Source organism: Peromyscus maniculatus, chromosome 4 (genome assembly GCF_049852395.1).
Source record: "Peromyscus maniculatus bairdii isolate BWxNUB_F1_BW_parent chromosome 4, HU_Pman_BW_mat_3.1, whole genome shotgun sequence".
NCBI lineage: Eukaryota > Metazoa > Chordata > Mammalia > Rodentia > Cricetidae > Peromyscus > Peromyscus maniculatus.
The window spans coordinates 98,676,958-98,704,384 of NC_134855.1; the positions used below are offsets into that span (position 1 = coordinate 98,676,958).

Genomic DNA, 27,427 nt, shown 5'->3' on the forward strand with positions numbered 1-27,427 from the left:
AGTAAATTTTAAAAAAATCTACATTTCTAGTCAGGATACTTTTTTAAAAAAATGATTTTATTTATTTATTATGTATACAGCATGTATGCCTGCAGGCCAGAAGAGGGCACCAGATCTCATTACAGATGGTTGTGAGCCACCATGTGGGTGCTGGGAATTGAACTCAGGACCTCTCTCCAGCCCAGTCAGGATACTTGTAACTTGACCTTCAAAGTCCAACAATTAAAAATCAAGTATAAAAATTAAGAGGTTACTAGGGATATAGTTTAGTGGTAGAGTACTTGCCTAAAATATAAAGGGCCCTGGGTTTGATCTCCAATACTGAGAAAAAAATATGCAAGGTTCATTTTTTTAAAAAAACTTTATAAATCTATCCATCACACTGGTCACATTAAACTCTGATATTTTATGTAGCATTTGGAACAGAAGACAATTATCAATTTTATTTTATTAACATTCTTTAGAAAGTAAATCATGTTCCACTTCAAAATATTTTGTTTTAATCTTACCCACAATATAGATGAGGACCTGAAGCATTTCTTCTATTAATGTATTATACTGCTTAATCAAATCCTATAGAAATAAAAAAAAATAGTTACATAAGAACCACAAAACTTCATCAAATCTGCATTTCTTGATGTACTCATGGCCCAGCCAGCCAAGAGTTTTCTTCAGAGCACAGTTGGTACCAAAGCTTCCACTTGACACATACAGTACTCAAAAACATCTGTTAAAACTCTCCATTTCTTCATTACCATTATCTCCCATCATTATTTGTCCTAAATAACAAATTCTAATCTTTTCCTTTCTCTACTATTAGCTTCCTTCTTACCAGGACAGTGAGAAAGTTGGTTTAAAGTAGATGTCCTAGATATGGTAAGACTACCCTTCCCTAAAACATAATCAAGTTCAACAGATAAAATCAGTTATTGTCACCAAGTGTAAAGTAACAAAAAATTAATTTTCTTTCTATAGCTTATTCTTTGGGCCTCTGTAAATGACTTCTAAGTTAGAAGAATAAAGTAATGGTATTTAATAAATTTAAGACAGTCAGTGTTGCCAGGTGTTGATGGTATACAATTTAATCCCAGAACTCAGGAGGCAGAGGCAGGCAGATCTCCAAGTTCAAGGCCAGCCTGGTCTACAGAGTGAATTTCAGGATAATCAGAGCTACACAAAGAAACCTTGTCTTGGAAAACAAAACAAAAAACAAAAAAGCCAGGGTTACTTTATAAGCTAGTACTTCAAATATTAAAACAATACAGAGGTGACATTAAAATCAGTGTGATATAAAAACTCCATGCTATCAGAAATGTGCATGCACTAATCTGTTAATACTTATTAGACATGTATTTAATACTTGTATTATAGATGTTTGCAATATCAAAACTCAGTATCAAAATATCAAAATTCAGTAATGAGACAAAAGTAAATGCTTTCTGCATGCAATGGAACTGCTCTATAGTCATTAAAATGATATGTAAAAATGATATAGGTCTGGAATTTATTCAGTTACAAGAAAAAAATCCTACCACAATATTGTTAAACACAGGCTACGAATTATAAGATGACACACGCAGAATAAAGCTTTTGCTTTAAAAACAAACTATTTGGCACTTTATTCCCGAAGGCAGTATATTAAATGGCATTTCTTTTCTTTGTTGATCTATATGGAGTCTAAGCTTTCTAGAGTGAAAAGAAAGTATGCATGTTTGTATATTTGTGCATTCTATGTGCACACACGATGTTTGGAGGTACAGTTGTTCCAGAGTATGGGATGTACCATGGCTCCTAGACATCTAGGACATCCCAACCAGGACACCAAAATTCAAGGATGCTCAAGTCCCTTATAAAATGATGTAGTATCCATGTATGAACGATACACATCATGCCATATATTTTAAAAGTACTTCTAGATTACTTATAATACCTAATACAAATGTAAATGTCATCTAAATAGTGGTTATATAGCACTGTTTGAGGAAAAAGTTTATAAATTAGTATTGATACAATTTAAAAAAATATCTGATCCCTAGTATGATGTATCTGTAGATGCAGAATCCAGATATGGAAAGCTAATTGTATACACGAAAAATATGCTTTTAAAATATAAATAAAATAGAGACACTGATCATTTCTTTGGAATTAATTCACATGCAATCCATTGCTTACCTGGTCTTTTGTGGATATGGTCTTGTTAAAAGCATCAGTAAGTTCATACCTCTGAAGTACCAGTAACAAGAACTTGTTGGGATCCATTATAGACGCTCCAATCTGTGAAAGAAATTGAGTGTCACATTTCTGTGTATTAAATGGAAGAACACTTGTCACTAATAGTCACTTCATAAAATTACAAAATAAGATTGCTTATTCTATTTATATGCTACCATGTTCAGTTAATGGTGAGACAAACTCATGTTTAAAACAGTATTCCCGGGCTGGAGAGATGGCTCAGAGGTTAAGAGCACTGACTGTTCTTCCAGAGGTCCTGAGTTCAATTCCCAGCAACCACATGGTGGCTCACAACCATCTGTAATGAGATCTGGTGCCCTCTTCTGGCCTGTAGACATACATGCAGACAAAACACTGTATACATAATAAATAAATATATCTTTAAAAAAAAAACAGTATTCCCTCTTATTTTAAGAAATATAAAAAGCAAAGGAAAATCTAATGAAGAGTAACTTAAACAGGTACCTGAAGCATGATGATATCTTTGTCATACATTTCTTCCCTGCATTTAACATCCTGGTAATAAAAAACCTATAAAAGAAACGGTAGACAGACACTAAAGGAATTTATTTGAAACAAAAAAAAACGTTTTTTGCCATGTATTGCATCTGTTTACATGTGGATGGGCGTGCGTGTGTGTGTGTGTGTGTGTGTGTGTGTGTGTGTGTGTGTATGTGTGTGTGTGTAGACCAGACATTAACATCAGCTATTTTCCACAGTTGTTCTCCACTTTGCACAATGAGGCAGGATCTCTCTGATCAGACCCAGAGCTCCCTGATCTGGCTAGTCCAGCTAGCCAACTTGCTGTGAGGATTCCCTGACTCAGCCTCCTAGTTAGGATTACAGGGCTGTCACTGCCACCTGACTGATGAGGATGCTAGAACCCCAAGCTCTGGTCCTCATTCTTGTGCAACAAGAGATTCACCCACAGAGATATCTTTCAGCCTTAGACGAAATTCTTAACAATAGGGTCTCAGTTGGATGGCTCAACATGTAAAGATGTTGCCAAGCCAACACCTTGAGTTCAACGCCTAAGACGCAGATGGTAGAAGGAGAAAACCAATTCCTTTAAGCTGTCTTCCCACAAAAGTTTGTCCCCCTGTCTCTCTCAAGACACACTTTCTCTGTGACAGCTCTGGCTGTCATAGACCTCACTCTCTAGACCAGGCTGGCCTTGAATTCAGAGATCTGCCTGACTCTGCCTCCTCCTGAGTGCTGGGATTAAAGGCGTGTGCCACCATACCCAGCAGATGTTTCTAATACACAAATCCCTCAATTCAGCAGTTCACATCTGTCATATCAGCAGACAGGAGGCTGAGATAGAATTGTCATATGTTTGAGGTCAGCCTGGACTGCAAAGACCCTGTCTCAAAACAAGAATAACAACAATAAAAGGAACAGGAGATGTGGTGGTAGAATGTCTGCCTACCATGTACAAGGCAGTGGATTTAATCTGTATCACCAGAAAAAAAAAAAAGGAGAAGAAAATCTTTTCTTTTCTTTTAAGTGATATCTTTAAAAGTCTGTCCCCGGCCATGTGGCTCAGGCAGGCGAAAGACACCGGCCGGGCAGCCTGCGCCTCACAGTCCACACTTCCTGAAGGGTGAGTGGGTGGGTGCCACTATGGTGGAGAAATGGGAGAGAAAGAGGCAGAATGGTTTACACTCTATAAGAGGCAGATCTGCAGGGGCAAGGGCAGTGAGGAATGAGCTGATGGTGGCAGCCTGCCTGCCACCCGGAACCAGGGTGACATCTCGGCCTGGGATGCTGCCATGGTGCTGCCATAGCTGGAGTCTATGCTGATGTCTATGATCCATGCTGCTGCCGAGGCCGTGGGGTGCCCAGAGTCTAGGCCACCACCTGTGGTCATTTTGGTGTCCAAGGGCCATGCTGCTACTAGGGAACATGATGGTATCTGGGTTTCAGCTGCTGTGGGGAGTGGGGAGCTATGTCTGGGTCGGTGGCCCTGCAGCAGCCAGGGTCTGTGTTGATGTCCATGGCTCCTGTTACCACTGAGGGTTGTGAGGATGCCCAGGGTCTGGACAGCCACCTGAAACCATGCTCTCTGCTACAGGGGCCATAGTGACGTCAGGACCACAGACCCAGGCCTGAGCTGCCACCAAGGACCATGCCTAGGTCTGTGGTCCTGCTGCAGCTGGGGTCTGTGATGATGTCCATGGCCCACGTTGCCACAAGGGGTCATAGGAACCATGCACATTGAAATATGAGAGCTGTGCTGAGCCAGCCATGTGCCTCACTGGCCCGGAGATAACTGTCCCTGTCCCTCACTGGTCATTGCAGCAGGAGAGCTGCCCTCCAACCCTTACTTAGGAGAGATGGCCCTACTCCTCACCATGGGTGTGGGAGAACTGGCCTCTATGGCTGTCCCTAGTCTGAGGGGGGAGATCCCAGTGGCCCAAAAAGACCCACATCCTAGGCCTTTGGGTTGGCTCACCCTAACACCTACTCTATCTATGACCTGCTAGAGTACATGAAGAGACTGATCCTGCGGAACAATAACTGGAGGATCCCCATGACTCCGGGCAACAGCAGGATAGAGAGGCGTTTTGGTGAGAGTCCACTGATGATGGTGTGTCAGAGGTCTTGAACCAGCCCAGTGACTCATTGCAATGAACATTTTGCAGGTGGAGCTGACTGAACAAAAGGGTATATATACACTGTGTGACACACCACAGCACCCAATGCCACTAGGATGAATGAAGAGGTCTTAAAGATGGAGAAGAAAGGTGGGTTTTTGTTGTTGTTGTTGTTGTTGTTTTTTGAGACAGGGTTTCTCTGTGTAGTTTTGGTGCCTGTCCTGGATCTTGCAGAGATCCACCTTGCTCTGCCTCCTGAGTGCTGGGATTAAAAGCATGCACTACCACTACCCGGCTGCATCCTAGCTTCTTAAAATTCAGATGGCATAAGTAGGAAATAGGAAAAAGGAGAAACACTCATAGAATCACCAGAATTTCCATATCTAAGAGACTACACAAGAGAATAAAAGCAAATATTTGGCAAACTCTATGGACGTGGGGCTAATCACTTTTTAAAAAATGAGCTCATTCACAGATGAGTATAACAGACTGTGTGTGCCATACCTGGCTGATGAGAGACAGCCCATTTCTTCGCCACATCTCAGCAACAACCTGGGCAACCAGCACCAGACAGCGCAAAGGGTACTCCACTAGGACCTCTACTTGAAAGCCATCCTGAAACACAGTGAGGTCAGTTCCATCATTTCACACACTACACATTCCTTGACTTAGGCAAGAAGTCTGTAAAATGGAAGAGCTTGCCCTCGATGCCTTTCAAGTCTTTGTTATTCAGATTTCAACATGGTACATTCAGCCGTGAAAGTGATTAACTGTGACTATGCAGAGGGTTAACCTATGATTTTTGTTCCCACCCACCAATGGAGATGACCAGAAATAGGACATAACTCAATACTTAAGAGTCACTTACAAAAGGCACAAATTCATGCAGTCTTGAAACAGCACCTAGTCTGCTTAAACGTACATGAAGACCTAAATCATTTTTAAAAGAAGAAAAAAGAAAACAGGAAAGCAGTTAAACCCTATTAGTATAGTTTTAGTTAACTCATCAAGATTGGAAAGCTGGGTTATTTAAATGTATTTTCACTAGAATTGAGGATGTATCTCAGTCACAGAGTACATGGCTAGCATGCAGGAAGCCTTAAGTTCAATCTCCACCCCTCACCCCCCAACACATACACACATTCTTACTAAGTTTATAAATGATACTCCAAAATGAAAACATTTAACTTCTAATTTTGAAATACAGTATTACCAAACACTATCTTACATTGCAAAACATCTTACATTGTATATACATCATATAAAACTAAAAGTCTGCGTCTCCAGATGTTTATTCTACTCTTAAAGAAATAACACGAGGGCCAGCAAGATGGCTCAGTGGGTAAAGGTGCCTGCTGTCAAGCCAAGTGAGCTGAGTTCAATGCCCAGAGCTTATGTGGTGGCAGGAGAAGACCAACTTCCACAAGCTGTCTTCTAATCACCATACACTCACCACGGCACACTGCCCCTCCAAAATAGAAATCCACAAATGTAATTTAAGAGATAAAAAAGAAATATCAAAAGAATTGAAACCTAATCTGAATTTTAGCATAGAGTGATATAAAGTCAACATTTTTAAGTATTTAAATTTTGGGTGGTTGATAGAAAAGTACCAAGTTGGTCCTTAGCTAAGTATAAAGCATAAGTAAGCTTCCTTGGATAAATATCATGGTGACAGTTCCTAAAGGGTAAAAATAATGATAGCCCTTAACTCCCGTACTAATGGGACTATACGGAACAAAGAAAAAAGAAAAACACTACTACTCAGAGTAGCTAGAAATGATCAGAAATTCATGAAAAGCAAAAACACTCACCAGCAAGAGTTCTAGAGAGTGGTAGATGTATGCTTACAAGGTCCTCAGACACTTTGTAGGACTTGGTTTCCAAAACATGACCACACAATTGTACTACTGTCTTGGCACTAGACATGAAACTTGTGCTGCACCTCATTACAGCTTTGTGACATTCTTTATAAGCCACTAGTAAGAGATCTTCCTAAGTGAAAAGAAAAATACAAATATAACGACAAGTTAGCTACTTTGTCACCCACTACCTTACTAAATATTTATTAAATATAAGTACAAAATTGTTCCATGTAGTCCCAGGGCTACCTCCTTAGAATATAAAACCAGAGGAAATATAAAATATAAACATTTATAATCAGAGTAAAAATTGTAGGCACCACTTAAATGATATAATTAATTATGCTAAAAAGGAGGAGAAAAAAAGCCTGATTGAGAAGACATACTTTTGAAAGCAGCTTTTCAGTGAGCCCTAAAAGCAAACAGAATTTGTCTAGAGATGGAGCTCATGGTGGAGCTTTGACACGGTATGTGTGAGACCTCAGTAATGCTGAAGGAGGGAAAATACGGATGCCCACTGCAAGTGGGGGCGGGGCGGGAGTGGCAGTGTTGTCTAAGGGGCTTCTCTAACAGGCCTGGATGTCCTGGAACTCGATCTGTAGACCAGGCTGGCCTCAACTCACAGAGACCCACCTGCCTCTGCCTCCTGAGTGTTGGGATTAAAGGCCTGAGCACCGCACCCAGCAGATATTTCTAATAAACAAATCCCTAGGTTTGATCCCTTATAACACACACACACACACACACACACACACACACACACACACGAATTTAAGCATGAAGAAAAAAATGAGGAGGTATTCTAAGAAGAAACCTAGAAAGAAAGAAAGAGAGAGAGAGAGAGGGAGGGAGGGAGGGAGGGAGGGAGGGAGGGAGGGAGGGAGAGGGAGAGAGAGAGAGAGAGAGAGAGAGAGAGAGAGAGAGAGAGAGAGAGAGAGAGAGAGAGAGAGAGAGAGAGAGAGAGAACAATGAGGGAATCAAAGGTTTTGAGGATGGAGTCACTGAACATTGAACTGGAAACACTGCAGTATGTAAATATATTGACAGTGTCTGGAGAGTAATGGAGTCCATCTGTTTTTTCAGAATTCATGTGAGTCACCAAAGGTAAAGGAAGGAAAGGAAAGTGAGGAAACACCAACACACCGGAAAGATGACACACACTTGGGACACAGAAGACTCAAGTTAAAGTGAGTCTGGTAGGAAAGAGAAGCACAGTTATTCAGGTAAATTAATACAGTGCTTTCCACTCTGGTCTGATTTGAAAAAGGAACTCCAGAGCCAAATAAATTTTGGGAACACTGCCCTTAGGTATCAGCATGTTGATTAATAAACACACACAACATGCGGGCACTGAGGCTTCTTGTGTGGGAAAACAACAACAGAACAAGGGGAGTCACGAGGAGCCAAAATGCCCTGGAAATTGAAGCAAGTGGTAACAAATCAATTTAAGATATTCTGAGTCTGAAATATAAAAAATGTTCATTTAAGTAGAAACATCTGGCACACAAAATAAAGTGAGACTACAGCTTAGACAACTTATCCCTTTAATTAATTAAATTAAGTAGAAGATATGAAAGATCTTTATAAAGGGAATGTTGGGGAATCTCTTTTAGCAAGAATGAGGAATTGGAAAAAAAGGTAACCACTAGTTGAAGCTGATAACTGATAATGAAACTATTAGTATTGTGTAGGCTTGTGAAAACCAGAGGGAAAGAATGATTCAAGATGACCTAGGAATTTAATCCAGGCCAACACTACAGGGAAAAAACAAACAAACAAACAAACAAAAAACAAAAACTAAACAAAACAAACAAAAAAAACAAAGAATATGGAGACTAAGAAAAGACTTTTAACTCTTCTTACTAAATGATTTTTTTTTTTTTAATTTTCGATTTTCTCTGCGTAGTTTTGGTGCCTTTCCTGGATCTCACTCTGTAGACCAGGCTGGCCTCGAATTCACAGAGAACCACCTGGCTCTGCCTCCTGAGTGCTGGGATTAAAGGCGTGCGCCGCCACACCCGGTTATTTATTTATTTTTCTAAAAATACTTCTAATCAATCAATAGGAAGAGAATCAAACTCTAAAGAAGTTGTGGGACCTAATCTGTAAAAACAGTTATATAGATTTATACTTATTATAGATAGAAAGATGATAGATAGATAGGTAGGTAGGTAGGTAGGTAGGTAGATAGGTAGACAGACAGACAGACAGACAGACAGACAGACAGACGATAGGAGGAGATATCACAGTGAACACAACCCCTGGACAAAATCTCCTAAACTGCATGCTGTTCCCTGAGGATGTGGAACCAAAGGATGCATGCTGTTAGTTGTTGGCCAAGATCTCTGCCCTGCTCTAAAGAGCTACCACACTAAATTAGAGCCTGTTGTATTTGAGTGACTGTCACACTGAACCTGTGACTTCTGCTGATCACAGAGGGAAGAAGAAACATAAAGACAGAATGTAGTCTAAGGAGGAGACAAAATCGAGTAAAGGAGCTTCGAGTGTTCTGAAGGGCAGCGGAGTCTATGTGCCCACAGGCACAGGAGTAAGAAGTGGAAAAACAAAGGAGACAAATTCCAGGAAGAGCAGTGTAAGTGGAACCAAGAGCCTTGACAAAGGCATTGATTGGTGTTAGATAAAAGAAGCAAAGGGTAGAGACTGAGTGAAGACACAGAGAGGCCTGGTCAGATCATGAACACTATACAGAAAACCTGGAGGAAATGGTGGAGCTGACACCCAGAAAATGTCAAATTTCTCAGTAAAGACAACTCCATGGGTAAAGTTTGGACCTCAAGTACCAAAATAAAAGCTGGGTGGTGGTGGCTCACACCTTTAATCCCAGCACCCTGGATCTCCAAGGCAGGTAGGTGGATCTCTGTAAGTTCAAGACCAGCCTGGTCTACAGAGCAAGTTCCAGGACAGCCAGAGCTGTTACAGAGAGAAACCCTGTTGGGGGGGGGGGGGAGGAATCCAGTGGCTACCTATAACCACAATGTGGGGGAGCAGAGACAAGAGGTCCCAGAGGGCTTGCTGGCCAGCCAGTCTAGCTGAAATGGTAAGGCCCAGGTTCAGTGACAAACACTGTCTCAATAAGACAGACACCCAAAGTCAACCTCTAGTCTCTACACACGTACAAATGGACACACACAAAAGAATAAATAGTCATATTCTCTTGTGGGGGGAAATCTATGGTTGTGTGTGTGTGTGTGTGTGTGTAAGTAAAATGTGTATGTGCATGTGCCTATAGAGACAAAGGTAATCTTGGGTGTTATCCCTCAGGAATATCTGCCTTGTTTTCGGAGACAGTGTTTTTTTTTTACTGGAACCCAGGGCTCACCTATTAGTTAGGGTGGTTGGCCAGAGAGCCCCAGGCAACCTCATGTCTCCATGCCCTCTCACAGGGCTGAAATTCCAAGCACACACCACGATGGCTGTCTTTTTATGTGGATGCTAGCGCTCAGAACTCAGGTCCTTTTGCTTGCACGGCAAGCATTTTACTGACTAAGCTACTTCTTCCCTAGTTTAGGATTGGGGCTTTACAGAGAGGGGGCTATGGTTTAAAATTGTTGCTTAAGCAATACACTTGTTTCATACTTTGAAATTAATTTTTAAGTGCTTAATATATGTAAGAAAATTCTTGATTTAATATTCATTCCTCTCTATTCTTGAAATATTTTAAAATCTTCATGGCATGATTTATCATACTATTAAAAATAATTTTTAAATAAATTTGAAAGTACATATGGGAAAATTTGGGATGGATAGGTTTCAAAAGGGTCTTGATATATAGTTCTGGGTAGTCTGACATTATGTAACCCTGGCTAGCCTTGAATTCAGAGCAATCCTCTTGCCTTAGCCTCCCAAGTGCTAAGATTACAGGTATGTACCACCACACCTAAAACATGGGTTTTATTTTTACTTTAATTATGTGCCTATTTGTATGTGTCTGTACATGGTGTCTACACACATGCACAGTTGCCCAAGAAGGCCAGAGGTGTCAAATTCCCCTGAAAATGTAGCAATAGGTGGTTGTAAGCTGCCTGATGTGTGTGCTAGAAACCAAATTTGGGTCCTACGCAAGAGCACTATGCACTCTTAGCCCCTGAACAATCTTTCCAGTAGTCCCAACATACACTTTTAAAAAACTACTTTATTATTTTATGTGTATGGCTGTTTCACCTACATGTATATCATATATCTGTGTATCATGTATGTACACTACCTGTGAAGGCCAGAAGAGAGTGTCGAGGGTGTTAGACCCCTTGGAACACATGAGCCTCCATGTGAAAGTTGAGAATTGAACCCAGGTCCTCTGGGAAGTTATCAAGTCTTAACAGTTGATCCATTTCTCTAGGCCCCAAGGCACATACTTTTAAACCTTGTAATTCTCCTAAGCAAACTACCCTAGGATACATTTTCTAATCAATATAAAAGAATGAATTTTCTTCCTATACTTAATAATATAATTTTAAGTATCTAAGACTGTCACATTATAAACTTTTATATCAAAAAAGCTGTAGCACAAAACTATGCTAGTAATAACTACTAGAGCACTTATAAAAGCACTAATCTTGCTACCAAATCTTTCACTTACATCACAAGCACACCACTCTTGGAACATGAGCAAAATATTCTTGAGCTGCATCTGTATAGCAATGGCAGCCTCCCAGTCAGGGTCTACTTCAATGTGTTGTCCAACTTGTCTCCTGATTTCTTCCATGCCCTGCAAGGAAAGAGTAGTCAATCCATGGCCTTTCTTCTTGTTGTTCCTCTATGGCAACAACATAAATATACCAGGATTTATACTCATAAATGCAGTCTTTAAACATGGCTGTTAAACTATAAAATATATGAGTTAGAACACTAGCTTTCGGGAGTACAAAGTTCATGGGTATCTGACTGCAAATACCAGCAATTAGAAGGTCCTATTTCCTCATGTGTAAAACAAGAATCAAAACAGCAAAATAAACCTATAAGCTGAAGATAATTTATGTAGTCTTACCATATCTTTATCATGGGATAAGCATTCAATGAGCATTAATAGTAGCAGCAGTAACTAATTACACACACATTTATGAAAGCAAGGACAAGTTAGTGTTTATATTTTATTTCTACTACATCAGAGAAATTTTCTTCTATGAAAACAACAATTAATTTCTTTTTAAAAAATGAGGAAAGGGGCTGAAGAGACCGCTCCATGGTTAAGAGAACAGACTGCTCCTATAGAGAACCCAGGTTTGATTCCCAGCACCCTCATGGTAGCTCACAACTGAAATTCCAGTTAATTCCAGGGGATTCAATGCTCTCTTCTGGCAACACATGGACACCAGGCATGCATGTGGAGCAGAGATACAAATTCAATCAAGATACCCATATAAATAAAATAAAAATAAACCTCAAAAAATAAATAAATAAAATGAGGGAAAAAAGAAGATGGAATTTTTTTAAAGCTAATTTTATTTTATTGGTACACCAAAGAATTATCATACCTGCATACAGGTAAGAATCTTCAGAAAAGACCGGAACCCTTCAAGGAACTGCACTCTTAACCTTTCTGTCCATATTAGAGGCTTGCTAATCAGGATATATCTGTCATTTCAGTAGAAAAAGAAATAGTTCACTTCTTTATTCTGAGATGATTTTAAGGTTAACAGGGTTATAGACAATGTTGACTCATCAAAATTGTGAATTTTAATTTCCTATAGTAATTAGAACCTCTGGACAGAACTAGAGTTATTTATTTTGCTTTACTTACATAAAACTGGCAAAATACCGGTATTATCTACAAGAGACAGCCATCAAAGCTAAGCCTGGCTTTCTAAATTCTGTTTCAGAATGATGAAGTGAACAACGTAGCTTGTCACAGGATAGGCCTGTCACAGAAACCCACAGATAAATACAGTACAAGACTTTCTCAGACTTTTCATAACCATCACTCAAAAGGCCAAGTCGAATCCTTTCAGGCACAGATGATTTCAAACAGACTTCCTACTTCCAGGTTTTCAGAACTCAGAATCTGAAAGAAGGATGTGAACCCCTGTGTCTCCATGCCTGGCACATTAGGATGTACAAATTTAGAGAGATAAAATTTATCATGAAAATTATCATGAAAATTAAAAATTATTTTGCAGCCAGGTGGTGGTGGCTCACGCTTTTAATCCCAGCACTTGGGAGACTGAGACAGGTGGATCTCTGTGAGTTTGAAGGCAGCCTGGTCTACAGAGCAAGTCCCAGGACATGCTCCAAAGCTACACAGAGAAACCCTGCCTTGAAAACAAAACAAATTATTTTGCACTCAATGAATCAAAATGCATTTGTGTGTGTGTGTGTGTGTGTGTGTGAGAGAGAGAGACTGGGAACAAAAACATGAATAAGATGTACTCTATCTTTGAAATTTAAAGAATACTGGGAAAACAGACACAGTGAACACTATAATCCAATGTTAGGCGCGCGCGCGCACACACACACACACACACACACACACACACACACACACAAAGAAAGATTTACAAAAGGAAGTAATGCAGACCATAAAAGATCATACAGTGAATATAGAAAAAAATATGAATTATAAAAATAGTGGGGAATATGGTTTAATTTCTGCTATTTTTTTAGATAACCATCAATGTGGTAGTTATATATTAAAAATTCAAAATATAATTATGAGCCAGGCCTGGTAGTATATAACTTTAATACCAGCATTTGGCAGCCAGAGGCAGGAGGATCTCTGCAAGTTCAAGGCCAGCCTGATCTACATAGTGAGCTCCAGAACACCAGAACTAACAGAGACCCTGTCTCAATAATAATAATAATAATAAATTAAATTCTAGTGTTAACTAAACTATATTAATTATAATTAACAATAAGTTTAATGTATTATTATTATTTTTATTATTATTAGCCTGCAAGATGGCCGTGCAGGTAAAATGCTTGCCACTAAGCCAGATGACCTGCGTTCAATGCTGAAGACAAACACAGTGGAAGGAGAAGACTCCCACATGCTGAGTCACGAACACTCACACACATACACAAAATAAACCAATAAATGTAATAAAAATACAAGCAGAAGAACCTTATCAAATAAGAAAATGAAGTATGCTAGTTGTTATTTCTTAAAGACAAAAAAAAAAATTAAAGGTATGACATCAAGGTTTGGCTGTTTCATTTCACTAACTCCTCGGCTAATGTGAGAAGTACTGAGATAGGGCAGAAGAGAACTGCCATTGCTAGCTTGTCATGGTTCCTGCCTGACTCTGACCTAACACACAGAGATGCAAGGGGTGGAAAAGGAAGGGAAAGGAAAGAGAGGCTGGAGTAAAGCGGCAGCAAAGTAACAGGAGAAAGGAATGGAGGGTGACTGGAGGGCCTGCTGTACTTTTCAGAAATAGGACACAGAAACCGGTTAAAATAATAAAAGGAAACTTCCTTAATAGAATCAAAGTTCAAATGAATCTCTTTTCTACTTTTCACTAAGTTAGAAATTAAGACACCAAATACCTCATCAAATACCTTCCACAGACTGAGTTACAAAATCAGATTGAGATTTGTTATTGGGAGCAAAGGAGATATTAATCCTCCTCTTTGACTTTACCAGATGATAGACTTCAGTTGGGGTACTATGTTCATTTTTTTTTGTTTCGTTTTGTTTTGTTTTTTTGAGACAGGGTTTCTCTGTGTACTTTTGGTGCCTTCCTGAACTCACTCTGTAGACGAGGCTGGCTTCGAACGCATAGAAATCTGCCTGGTTCTGCCTCTCAAATGCTGGGATTAAAGGTGTGTGCCACCGCCGCCGGCTTGTGTTCATTTCTTGACACACAAATGATACTCACTCAACAGGAACAAGTTCAGCAGAGGGAAATATTACTTTAGAAGAGACTTGGCAGATATGATTGCTGTCTTTAAGAATTAAATTTTTATTTCTAAATGGACAAGGGAGCTAGAACCAAACAAGGCAAGCCACAAAAGGGACAAAAGTTCAGCATACTTTCTAACGCTGGGAAAGGCTACTCAAAGTTTGAACTCACTTTTTGGGAAGAACTAAAATTTCTATAGGGAATGTGAACAGAGTACTCACTCGCACCAAGGGGTTTATTTTATATTTAGGTACAGTCAGGTAAGTAGAGTGCATGGCTAGACTGTAGAGAACTACACATTCTAAAGAACTTAGGGATTATTAAGCATTTGTAGCAATTACTGACTTAAAAGCAGCTTTCAGGGAAAATTAAATTAACATATATAGAGAGAATAAGGCATTACTGCAGAGTTTATATATTAAGAAACAGAACACAGGATTTAATAACTATTTCCTACACAAGGATATTTCTGAATAGTGCTTTGGTAAGGTTTCAGAACAGCATTCACTGTCACTGTCTATACATTTTATGAGGATTTTATGATGTCATAAAAGAAATTTGAGCAGTACAGATAAACAGTCAGGTCCAAATCTCAGTTCCACGCTTAGGAGCTATGTAACCTAGGCAAATAATTATAACCTACAAGCCAAGATTATACCACCTGCTTTGTAAGAATGTTACAAATGAAAATGCAGTTAATATAAGCAAAGTTCTTTACCATGTGAGAACTACTAATAAATTTCACCAAACCCTTTTGAGAGCAAACTGCACCTATTGGGCAGGTTACTTAGATTATGTTAGTTTTCTCTAAAATAACTCAGTGATGACATTCCACTCTGTAAAGTAGAACATGGCTCGTCAATGAATTAATAAGGACGCTTCAAGAACAGCCACTAGGAAAGTTGCATTTTGAGTAACGTGAATCATGTACAATTTAGCTAAGGAACACATCTGAGAGGTAATGGCTACATGCTGATCACTACTGGATTTATCCACGGTGGTAGTTTGAAAGAAAATGGCCCCCATAGTGAGTGGCACTATTGGGAAGTGTGGCCTTGTTGGAGGAAGTGGGTCACTGTGGGGGTGAGCTTTGAGGTCTACTATACTCAAGAAACACTCAGTGTCTCAGTTGACTTCCTGTTGCCTGCCCATCAAGATGTAGAACTCTCAGCTCCTTCTCTAGCACCATGTCTGGCTGCATGCTACCAAGATGTTAATGGACTAAAAAACTCTGAAACTGTAAGCCAGCCCCAATTAAATGTTTTCCTTTCAAAGAGTTGTTGTGGTCATGGTGTCTCTTTACACCAACAGAAACCCTAAGACTTCCCCCATCAATACTTATATTAGAAGTGTGATGATGTAACAATTTACTAAATTCTAAAGAAAAAATGTATATGCCACAATGACATTTTGAAATAAAAGAATTTGAGAAAGCCGGGCGGTGGTGGCGCACGCCTTTAATCCCAGCACTCGGGAGGCAGAGCCAGGCGGATCTCTGTGAGTTCGAGGCCAGCCTGGGCTACCAAGTGAGTTCCAGGAAAGGCGCAAAGCTACACAGAGAAACCCTGTCTCGAAAAACAAAAAAAAAAAAAAAAAAAAGAATTTGAGAAAGTCTTGAAGAATTTCTCTTCATTAAATGAGAAGCCACTGTAGTTTCCAGAAATGTGTCATTTATTTTTCAGGGGTGGGGATCAAACCCAGGGCTTTGGGTATTCTAGGTAAACGCTCAACTGCTAAGCTAAACTCCTAACCCTGCTTTTTAAACAGACTAAGTTATTTTTAAGTTGGGCTAGAAGCTCATTTGTTTGCCTTCCTTACTTAGAAGTAGATAAAACTTTTTCTCAATCACATATGACTTGGAACTTTAAAAAATTGTGTGTGTGTGTGTGTGTGTGTGTGTGTGTGTGTGTGTGTGTGTGTGTGTGTGTGTGTGTGTGTGTTTATATGCACATGGGTGCAAATGCCTATGGAGACCATAGGCTTCAGATTCCCTGGAGCTGGAGTTAGAGGCAGTTATGAGCTGCATGATGTGGATACTGGGAACCAAACTCAGGTTTTCTGAAAGAGAAGCAAATGCCCTTAACTGACAAGTCATCTCTCCAGCCACACCTTAGAATTTTTTTTAAAAACAGTAAACTAAGTACATACTTTATTATAATATATACAAAAAGAATTTTTTCAAGTCCATGATTTATTAAATAGTTGATCTATCAGAATTCTTATAACATTCACCATTTCTAAAGTAAATGGAAATTTATTTTAATAATCTGAACTGTTCTATCATGTGATTCTAACTTTGGCTTAAGACTTTTTAAAAATGTTTTTCAATGCTGGGCAGTGGTGGCACATGCCTTTAATCCTAGCACTTGGGAGGCAGAGGCAGGAGGATCTCTGTGAGTTCGAGGCCAGCCTGATCTACAGAGTGAATTCCAGGACAGGCTCCAAAGCTACACGGAGAAACCCTGTTTTATACCGGCCCCCAAAAACCCAATATATATGTGTGTGTGTGTGTGTGTGTGTGTATGTATGTATATGTGTGTGTGTGTGTATATATATATGTGTGTGTGTGTGTGTGTGTGTGTGTGTGTGTGTGTGTGTGTATATATATTATGTATGTGGGAGTGCATGTGTATACAAAGACCAGAAGAAATAGTAAGGTCCCCTAGAGCTGGAGTTAGAGGTGGTTTTGAGTCACCTGATGTGGGTCCTCGTCCTCTGCTAGAGTACAATGTGCCCTTAAACACTAAATGATTTCTCTAGCCCCCCAATTTTAGTGTAAAAATAAATTTTTAGTCCTCTTCAGGGAGAAAAATATAATTAAGGAAACTCTAATAAGTATCACTAGACTGGTATATATGCAAAAACGAAGTAAAAAGAAAAATAAGCAGATTATTGGAAACTGAGAGTATTTGAGGGGAACGGAACCATGAAGGGTATGAGTGAAACATGGGTGAAAAGTGTGGCAATTACAATGGAGAGTCATTTGATGGCCCAAGTACACGTGACAGGCCTGCCCTCGGCACCCTCTTTATTCAGTTGGTTTTAAACTCAGTAAGACTTTGCTGAAGACACTTGCAGAAGTCTTGTGTTACTAGTGGGGGGAATGATTCCAGAACTCCACTTCCAAAATATATAAAATGATAAAGTATTTGCAAATAACCTACATACATACATCACAGACAATTTAATACCTATACAAAGAAAATGTTCTATAAACACTTATTATACTGCAGTAGTCTAAAAAACAAGAAAAAATCTGTACATGTTCAGTACAGAATCAATCATCTTTTTATTACTTTCAAGTTGTTGGGGGATCCACAGATGTGGAGGCCAACTGCATTAGCATGAGGCAGTCAAATTTCTTTGTGTTTGCCATCAGAGTAAAGAGAATCCTAGATAATCAAGAGGAACAAATGTTTACTTATATGATAGAGCAAGTAAGCACATTGTGTTTAATAGATGCCCTCACCTTTGAACTCCAACCACTTACTTTAGATCACATATTACTGCATATACTCTTCCCAGTTTGTCCTGGCTATAGCCCTGGAAGTTGAATTTATTGTTCCTGTCCAAGTACTCAGGTAAAACTTCTAGCAGAGTTTCAGTAATGACAGAAATAACATTCTGTTCTTCAATAAGATGTCGGGCCTGCAGAATATTTCAAGAATATTGTCTTAGCATTAACTTGCCATAGTAATGGACTTAATTTATTCATTCATTTAGTTGACCAGTATTTATTTCATTTTGTTTTTAAAACCTCATCTCACTATTCACCCAGACTGGATTAAAACTTAAAATTTCCTGCATCAGTTAAAGAATGCACGCCCATAAATAAATTTACTTGTTTGTTTCTTTGTTTTGGAGACAGAGTCTCTATATTTTAGTCCTGAATATCCTAAAATTTGCTATATAGACCAGGCTGGACTTGAACTCACAGAGATCCTCCTGCTTCTGCTTTCCTCCCAATGGCTGGGATTAAAGGTGTGTGTCACCATGCAAGGCCAGAAATAAATAATTTATAACAAATGCTTATTTTTCTTTCTATTTATTTATTTAGACAGGGTCTCATTATGCAGTCTTGGCTGGCCTAGAGCTCACTATGTAGATCAGGCTGACCTTGAACCCATATTGATCTGCCTGCTTCTGCATCCTGAGTACTGGTACTAAAGGCATGTGCTACCATGCTCAGTTTAATACATGTTTATTGAACATTAAAACCAATCCCTAGCTTTTAAAGAATAGCAACTACTTCAGAAGTTTATTTCTAGGGTTTGGATTTTGTTTTCATTTTCAGTCTTGGAGATCAAACCCTGAGCCTTGTGTGTGCTAGGCAAGTGTTATACTACTGAGATATACTCGTAGAGTAAACGTTTGTTTCTAGAAGCAAAGCTCTCTTTTCCTCAGTAACTAGAAAACACCTGTGTGGATATGCCAAGCCCATTACACAGATTATCTAACAAATATTTATCATCTGTAATCATACAATGAGCAATGAAGAACAAAGACACTCTTACAATTTCCATCATATTGCTATCTATCTATCATGGTATTTCTCCCCCGCCCCAACTCAGTTCTCTCCCCTATCCTGTTCTTTGGCCCTTTGAAATGGGGAAATAGGAATAGTTAGAGTCAAACTTTCAAGAAGAAACAGGAAAAATAAATAGCACAAAAAAGGAAGCAGAATCCTCTTTCCTCCCAGGCCTATGTAGCACTATCTCACAGAAGAGACTGCTAAGCACACTTTCCCTTTCTCAGCTCTTACCTTAATGTATTTATCCCCCAAAAACAGTAACTACAGAACAAAAGAAAGGCAAAATTTAAAAATGCAAGGTCTTGCCGGGCAGTGGTGGCGCACGCCTTTAATCCCAGCACTCGGGAGGCAGAGCCAGGCGGATCTCTGTGAGTTCGAGGCCAGCCTGGGCTACCAAGTGAGTTCCAGGAAAGGCGCAAAGCTACACAGAGAAACCCTGTCTCGAAAAACCAAAAAAAAAAAAAAAAAAAAAAAAATGCAAGGTCTTGGTGTTGAAAAGACAACACTCCAGAGAGTGAGAAATCAGCTTTGGATGTCACTTGTAAAGAGCGGACCATTTGGACAGGGCAGTTTCCAGTTGTTTTGTCCCTGGGTACTGCTAGAGTTATCACACACATAGATACCACAGAAGTATTACTAAATTTTCAAAATGAAAGTGGCCCAACTTTGTGATTATCACATGGTTTTAATTTGATATCACATCAAATGAAAGTCTTAAAAAGCAGAGCAAATCTCATACATACCAGGGTCGGGACAGTAAACATCTGAACAGACAGTGCAGTTATCGAGATGCTCCGATCATGATCATCGCTGATATACTCTTTCTGCAGTTGTTTATAATACTGAAAGTGATGTAAGTGAAGAATTGATTGCAAATCACTACTGAAACCTTTAAATTCTAAATTTTAGTAACTGCCTCAAGTATGACACAGTTTGTAAGGTAATGAGTTAATATCATTCTATTTATCATTATCACAATTGACAAAAATATAGAGCAAGAAACAGAATACTAAACTATGAATTCAAATACTTGATCTAGTAGAATTAGACTATTAACTCTAAAAACAAAATACACAGGTGAAAATCATGACAGAGTGTAATAGTGCAGTTTACCCTTTCGAAAAACAAAACAAACAACAACAAAAAACACAAGAAAAGTCCTCAGGCAATGTTTTACAGTTTCTACTCTAACAATTTAGAACTGGATATATTAAAAGTATTTAGCAACTTATATGAAGCAGGAAGCCAATCACTCATATTCAATCAACCCTTAAGCAGAGTAAGCTTAATAATTTTTTGTCCACAGTGGTACAATCCAGCTGAAAACCAGCCCTGCTGTATTAGATCAAAGTCAATGCCACACCTACCAGTATCAGGCAACTTTAATATATAAACAGTTATAAACAATTTACCTATATTTCATCTTTCTCTCCAGAATCCCTAGAGTTTAAGAGGAAAACATGCTGTACAAAACTGTATTTTATCTAAGTAAGATTAGCTTTTGTATAATAGGATAAAATTTCATTTCAAATCAGATATTCAGTCTATCTAGGCCCAATATCTGATCTCTAAAATGTTTAGAAAATATTTACATCTTCAGCTATCATCACCTCCAAAGAACAAGACACACATATACTTTTTAATACTTGTTATTGTTTTATGTGCTGTGGGTGTTTGGCCTATGTATGTCTGTGTACCCTGTGAGTGTGGAGTGCTGTGGAGGCCAGAAGAGAACATCAGATCCCCTAGAACTGGAGTGAGCCACCATGTTAGTGTCCCTAACATGGTCCTCTAACCCATGGGTCCTAACCCAGGTCCTCTGGAAGAACAAGTGCTCTTGAGCCATCTCTCTGGACCCTAAGTGTTAGATTTTAACAACTTGCTTATGACTCCAGAGAAGCATCTTATCTTCATGCTGTCAGTGCCTACAGCTGTCTTTTCTCTCTCTGCTTCCAACTCTAGTAGTTCTGGTTCTACTTCTACCCTGTCTAAGTCTTAGAACTGTCTGAAAATTAAAACCAGAAGGAGTTGCCAGGCAATGGTGGCGCACGCCTTTAATCCCAACACTCGGGTGGCAGAGGCAGGCGGAACTCTGTGAGTTCGAGGCTAGACAGGATGTCATGGTGAGACCCTGTGTCAAAAGGGTAAGGAAGGCTAGCGAGATGGCTCAGTGAAGAGCACTGGCTGCTCTTCCAGAGGATTCAGGTTCCATTCTCAGGACCCACAAGGTGGCTCACAACCATCTGTACCTCTAGGTCCACGAGCTTTGACACCCTCTTCTGGCTTCCATGGGCAGCAGGCACACTGTACGCAGACATACAGGTAGGTTAAATACCCATAATACACAAAATAAAAGTAAATAAATCTTCAAAAAAATCAGGAGTCAATAAACATTTATTGTATAGTTTTTAATAAGGCAAAGTAAAAAACTCAAAGTCCCTGTTCTGTGTAACCTTGTAATCTTACTTGAATGATAAGCAAAAAGACATAACAATGTAAGGCACATGGAAGAGATCAATAAATCAACATAAAAGTGTTTTAATTTCACCTTTGTGTTTCTTTTTTAAGATTTATTTATTTATTTATTATGTATGCGGCATGTATGTCTGCACACCAGAAGAGGGCACCAGATCTCATTACAGATGGTTGTGAGCCACTATGTGGGTGCTGGGAATTGAACTCAGGACCTCTGGAAGAGCAGTCAGTCAGTGCTCTTAACCTCTGAGCCATCTCTCCAGGCCCCACCTTTGTGTTTCTAATCTCAGTTAAATATACTGGTCTTCTACTCCCTGCCTCTGTCACATGTAACTGTTCCTCTTTCCTGCTATCCCTTAAGCAGTCATTTCTATTTTTGCAGTAATTTTACTATAAGGCAAATAAATGATTGAAAAGGATGGGTGAAAAAAAAGACAAAGAAGAATGAATATTCGTATGAATGTAATAACCTGCCTTTGCTTGGCCTTGAAAAACAGGTCATTTCTCAACTATTTTCTTTAAAATTGCTGTTTCCATTCTACCAACCACCATTTGTGAAAATACTTATGTAATTTAAAATATTTTAATGAAGAAATTAATAAAAGAATTATAAATGAGCTTCATATGTATCCCTTTGCTTCCATTACTTCATTTGTAAAAATTATGTTATATTTACTGATAAATAAACAGCAATTACCTTCACAAATTCCATAGCAAAGAGTTTTTTGTATTCCATCTCCATAAAAAAACTACTGAAGATCAATTCATGAAGGATCTTACGGGCACCTGTGGGTCATTTGGGAACAGAGGGTGAGGGCATCACCAAGACAGACAAATTATTCCAGGCATTAGAAATAGTAGAGGTGGCTTGTTTTCATTACCATGCTAATAGCTTCAAAGATGCAATAATATTTAATATCATGAATTAAAACACAATTTTTAATTCTAAACTTACTTTAAAAACTCCGTCTTTGGTTTTCTGTACCTCTCCCATCACTTCACCTTACCTTTTATCCTCTCCAAACCTTTTTTTTAAATCACATTTTTAAGGTTTATTTTATTTTTAATTACGTGCAGGTGTGTGCGTGCATGTGTGTCTGGCAGCAAATGTTCACAGGGGCTAGAAAAGGAAGTCAGATCTCCTGGAGCTGGAGTTACAGGCAGCTTCGAGCCACCTAAGTCTGGAACTAAGTACCGAGGTTGGGTCCTCCGCAAGAGCAGTGCCCCTCTCACCCTCCGGGCCACTTCTCCCGCCCTCCTCACCATTTTCAACTGACTCTCAAAACTACTCTGTACTGCTCCTTCTCCACACCATTTACACTCTCGCCCTTTACCTTCTCTTTCTCACTTAGATTTGTATAGTGAAAACACAGCTTTAATGACAGCACTGTTACATGAATCTGATTCAACACTCTCTAACTGGCTCTGCCTAATGAAAGGCGCTATTATTAAAAGACAGTATTCCTGGATTTTAACCAAGAAAAATGAAGTTGGTTAACCTTGCCTTCACATATAACACACAAGGAAGACCCGGGTTCTACGATGAAGCCATAATCTCCCCCTTGAGTCCTGAAGTACTCTAAGTGGAGGTCTACTCACCTTTATAAAGCTTTGCATCCCAAAGCATTAGTCTGCTTATAAAACAGGGGTTTTCAGAGCCAGGTTCTTCTATGAGGCAGGCTTGGCAAAAGATCTGCCTAAAGTCACCTACAAATAAAGGAAGGAAAATGATTTTTCCTTATATGATATTCTCCTAAAAGTGTTCTTATGTGAAAAGATTAAAATTAACCTTGTTATGTTTGATGCCAAGAATAATCATGTCATCAAAGATTCAAGAGCCAATAAAGGATGTTATTTGATACTATGCATTTGAAAACAAACTTGTAGTATTATATACTTGAAATATAATCCTGCAAAAATCAATCAAAATGGATACTTGACCAAGGAAGAAGAAATCTCAATGATACTTAAACACTTTTATAAAACACAATAGCTAATTAGAAATCAGATAAATAGGGTGTATGCTTACTTGAATAGCTCATAATTTTGTTCATCCAGGAGCCAAGGCGCAAAGCGAATTTCTGGTGAGCCATAACCACGGAGTGCAGCACTTCCACATGGAGTGGGTGCTGAGAGACGTTCTCTGAATGACTCTACAAGTAACAGCAGTGAAAACAAGCATCCAAATTGCTTTAAGTAACCACCTATATTTCATAAAAGGAGCCATAGAGCCCGCAAGTTCCAAGTTCCCAGACCTCTTTTTACTCATGACACCAACCATGGCAACAATAAAATCACTTGGCTTTTCTACTTAGGCTTCTAGAAATCAATCTACATTTCCTTTTGAAATTCCCTTGGTAGATAATTCAGAAAGTTACCTTTATATCCTCCTTTGCTTCCTGGCAAGCAGCATAAACACCTGCTTTGACAGCCCGGCGACCCTAATTGTAGGTGAAAAAGAGAATGGAATAGTGGGATGGTAATCACAATCAGTAAGTAACATATTTGATGAGCTGTCAACTATAAATCATTCATGTTGAATGAGGTTTTAAGACACTACAAAGAAATCCAGATAAGATACTATAAGCATGTAATTCCGAAACCAGGCGGCAGGAAGATCTCAGATTGAAAAGACAACCTGAGTGACATAATGAGACTGGGTCTCAACAGGACTAAACTGGGTGGACACAGTGTTGCACTCCTTTAACCCTGCACTTGGGAGGCAGAGGCAAGCAGATGTCTATGATTTTGATGCCAACCTGATCTACATGTGAGATACAGGACAGCTAGAGCTACATAGTGAGATCTTGTCTCAAAAAGAAACAAAGGAGGAGTGGCACAGGGGTGCGTGTGTGTGTGTGTGTGTGTGTGTGTGTGTGTGTGTGTGTGTGTGTGTGCACATGTGTATGCGTGTGTGTGTGTGTGTGTACACGTGTGCGTGTGCGTGTGTGTCCCCGTCCGTCCGTCCAGTAAAGCTGGCATACTCCTCTTAATCCCAGAACTCAGGAAATGGAATCAGGAGGATCAGGAGTTCAAGATCATCCTCAGCTACATACCAAGTTTAAGGCCACAAGCAACTCTGTCTCAAAACAAAATACCTCCATGGGCTAAAGATGTAGTTCAACAAAAGAGCATTTATCTAGCATAGGCAAAAAGTGCTACATCCTAAGCACAGACAGATTTTTTTTAATTTTAAAAAATTTGACAATTTCATATATGTAATAAATTTGGGTCATTTCAAACCCCCTTATCTTCTCTCTTCCTCTTCCCTCTCGTGCTAAAACTCTTCTTCCAAAGAAATCCTTCCAATTTTCTTTTTGGTTTTTTGAGACAGGGTTTCTCTGTGTAGTTTTGGAGCCTGTCCTGGAACTTGCTCTGTAGACCAGGCTGGCCTCAAACTCACAGAGATCCATCTGCCTCTGCCTCTATCTCCCAAATGCTGGGATTAAAGTGTTTGCCACCCCCACCCGGTGTCAAATCCTTCCTACTTTTATGTCTTTTTATTTGGTTACTCACTGAGTTTAATTATAGCTGCTTGAAAGATCGAGGATAGGGAGTTATTTACTGGAGTATGGACAACTTACTAGTGACGGGAAAAAATTATAGTCCTTCCCTGAGCAACACTAACTGCCAATAATCCTCAGGGAGGAATGAGGCTCACTCTCTTCCCTATCCATGATGCTACACTGACAGATCTAATCCTGTACAGGTAACCAGATACTGTGAGTTCAAGAGTGTAACCGTTACGTCATGCCCAGAAGAAGCTAGCTATCCATTTTAAGTCTATAATGAATCACCTTTTAGAAAAGCAGTTAAGACCCGAATGCCAGAATTGAGACACAACACAGTCCACACAGTGCTCACGAACCTCTTTGTCTATAGCAGTGGTATGCAGCTGGGCCTCTGCAAGCTCACAGTCCAGAGCTCTCTGCAGACTGTATATCACATGGTCATATGAATGGTGTTCATCATTGAAAAGGACACAATAGTATCTTTCATTTTTCTCCCTATTTAAAAAAAAGATGCATATTCAGACAGTAAAGCAAACAAAAAAAAAAATGCCACGTATTCTTAAGCAGCACCATGCACGTTTCCTATCTGTAGGGAAATAACACTGTGATAGTGATATGACATGATTTAAATAGTATAGTGCTACAGTTTACAAAAGATTCCCAGCGAGGAATGCTGGTATACAGGTACTTGAGAGGCTAAGGCACAAAGATTACTTGTGCTCACCAGCTTGAGACAAGACTAGATAACACTCTGTGATCCTTTGTCTCTAAAAACCAAACAAAATCACTAAGTATTATTACTTCCTCGATGGTTTTTTCTACTACTTTCAAAAGTCTCATCTCATCGGCAGTTTGTCTTTAAATACCACTCTTAACTTTTGCTTGACTTACACACTGGCAAACTGGAACCTTTAAGCAGGCGATGATAGATAATCAGATTTTATTTTTGTATTTGTCTTCTATTTAAGTGATACTGAACCTGATGCTCTGAGCTGGAGAGATGGCTCAGCAGCTAAGAACAAATACTACTCTTATAGAGGACCCAAGTTCAGTTCCCACCACCTACATGAGACAACTTAAAATCTTCTATAAAACCCCCTGGTTCCATGGGCACAAGGCTGGCACTGGGCATGCGCATGGAGCACATACACTCACAAAGTCATACACCTAAGTAAAAAGTAAATCTTTAAGTGATGCTGGTATTTAAGTTTTATGAGGGGAAAGGTGGGTTTGGTTTTTGTTTTGTATTTGGTTTTTGTATACAATGCCAGCACTCCCACTTTGGCTATAGGATCTCAGATAGGCCACTGACCTTAGATTTGCTGAGAGGATAGTGCATTTTCTACCTCTAGGAAGAGAATAATTTCTACATTCCAGAGTTTGGTGAGGATCTCATGAAAACAGTGGCTATAGATCATATATCATCAACTTTAAATCTGTACTATGCCTTTCAAAAATCCTATTGATCCTCTAAGGGGAAGACTGTCTTACCCCTCTTACAGTTTGGAAACAGAGGTTCAGGTGGGCTAAAGGGGTGTCTATGATGACAATACAAGTGAGCAGTGGGAGGGACCAGAAGGCAAATCTGTGAACCCCAAGTCCAATGTTCCCTGCCCACAAACCACATTCAAGCACTGCTATTTGTGCTGGAAGGTACTCACATTATATTTACTGCTATAAAATTTCTTTAAAGATTTCAACTGCTATTATCATCTATTTGAAATTCAAGTACCTACAGATAAACTTTTTCAATACTTTGATTTCCTCAAGAAGTTTATGAGCCGGGTGGTGGTGGTGGTGGTGGTGGTGGTGGTGGTGGTGGTGGTGGTGGTGGTGGTGGTGCACGCCTTTAATACCAGCACTCAGGAGGCAGAGCCAGGCAGATCTCTGTGAGTTCAAGGCCAGCCTGGGCTACCAAGTAAGTTCCAGGAAAGGTTTATGAACCAACGTTGAGTAAAAAAGTACATTTATGTCACTAAATTTTTTTCATTGAAATTCTCAATTATTTATCTCTCCTTATATAATAAACTCCTATGAAAATAATCCCCTCCACAAAATCTGTATATGGATTTGTGCTGTAGTTCTGTGAAACTCTAAGTACTATACAAGTAGAAATAGTCCCACAAGGCCTGAACTATGTTTTCATATCCAGAACTCCTCTTTTATTATTTGTGACAAGGGCTTACCATATAACTGCCTGACCTAGACCTTGTTATGTAGAGCAGGCTGGCCTTGAATTCAGATATCCACCTGCCTCTGCCTCCTTTTTCTATTCAATTAAAAGCAACTGTGTCAATGCAAGACTTATAGCTCTTAGAAGTTGCTGAGTTTTTTTTTTTTTTTTTTTTTTTTTTTTTTTTTG

The 27,427-nt window shown here is 39.3% G+C and overlaps 1 protein-coding gene across 1 annotated transcript in view; it reads right to left on the reverse strand.

Annotated features, from left to right (window-relative positions):
* Nucleotides 1-27,427, reverse strand: part of Ubr1 (ubiquitin protein ligase E3 component n-recognin 1) — a 133,600-nt gene that overhangs the window by 72,713 nt on the left and 33,460 nt on the right. Inside the window, exons 6-20 of the mRNA XM_076570456.1 lie at nucleotides 25,422-25,560; nucleotides 23,932-23,994; nucleotides 23,583-23,706; nucleotides 23,153-23,260; nucleotides 22,251-22,339; nucleotides 19,822-19,920; nucleotides 18,038-18,195; nucleotides 12,184-12,283; nucleotides 11,289-11,417; nucleotides 6,644-6,824; nucleotides 5,698-5,759; nucleotides 5,334-5,444; nucleotides 2,698-2,763; nucleotides 2,173-2,274; nucleotides 510-573 (exon numbers count right to left, since the gene is read on the reverse strand). Of these exons, the coding sequence (XP_076426571.1) occupies nucleotides 510-573; nucleotides 2,173-2,274; nucleotides 2,698-2,763; nucleotides 5,334-5,444; nucleotides 5,698-5,759; nucleotides 6,644-6,824; nucleotides 11,289-11,417; nucleotides 12,184-12,283; nucleotides 18,038-18,195; nucleotides 19,822-19,920; nucleotides 22,251-22,339; nucleotides 23,153-23,260; nucleotides 23,583-23,706; nucleotides 23,932-23,994; nucleotides 25,422-25,560 (1,595 nt within the window). The remainder of the gene's footprint in view (nucleotides 1-509; nucleotides 574-2,172; nucleotides 2,275-2,697; nucleotides 2,764-5,333; nucleotides 5,445-5,697; nucleotides 5,760-6,643; nucleotides 6,825-11,288; nucleotides 11,418-12,183; nucleotides 12,284-18,037; nucleotides 18,196-19,821; nucleotides 19,921-22,250; nucleotides 22,340-23,152; nucleotides 23,261-23,582; nucleotides 23,707-23,931; nucleotides 23,995-25,421; nucleotides 25,561-27,427) is intronic.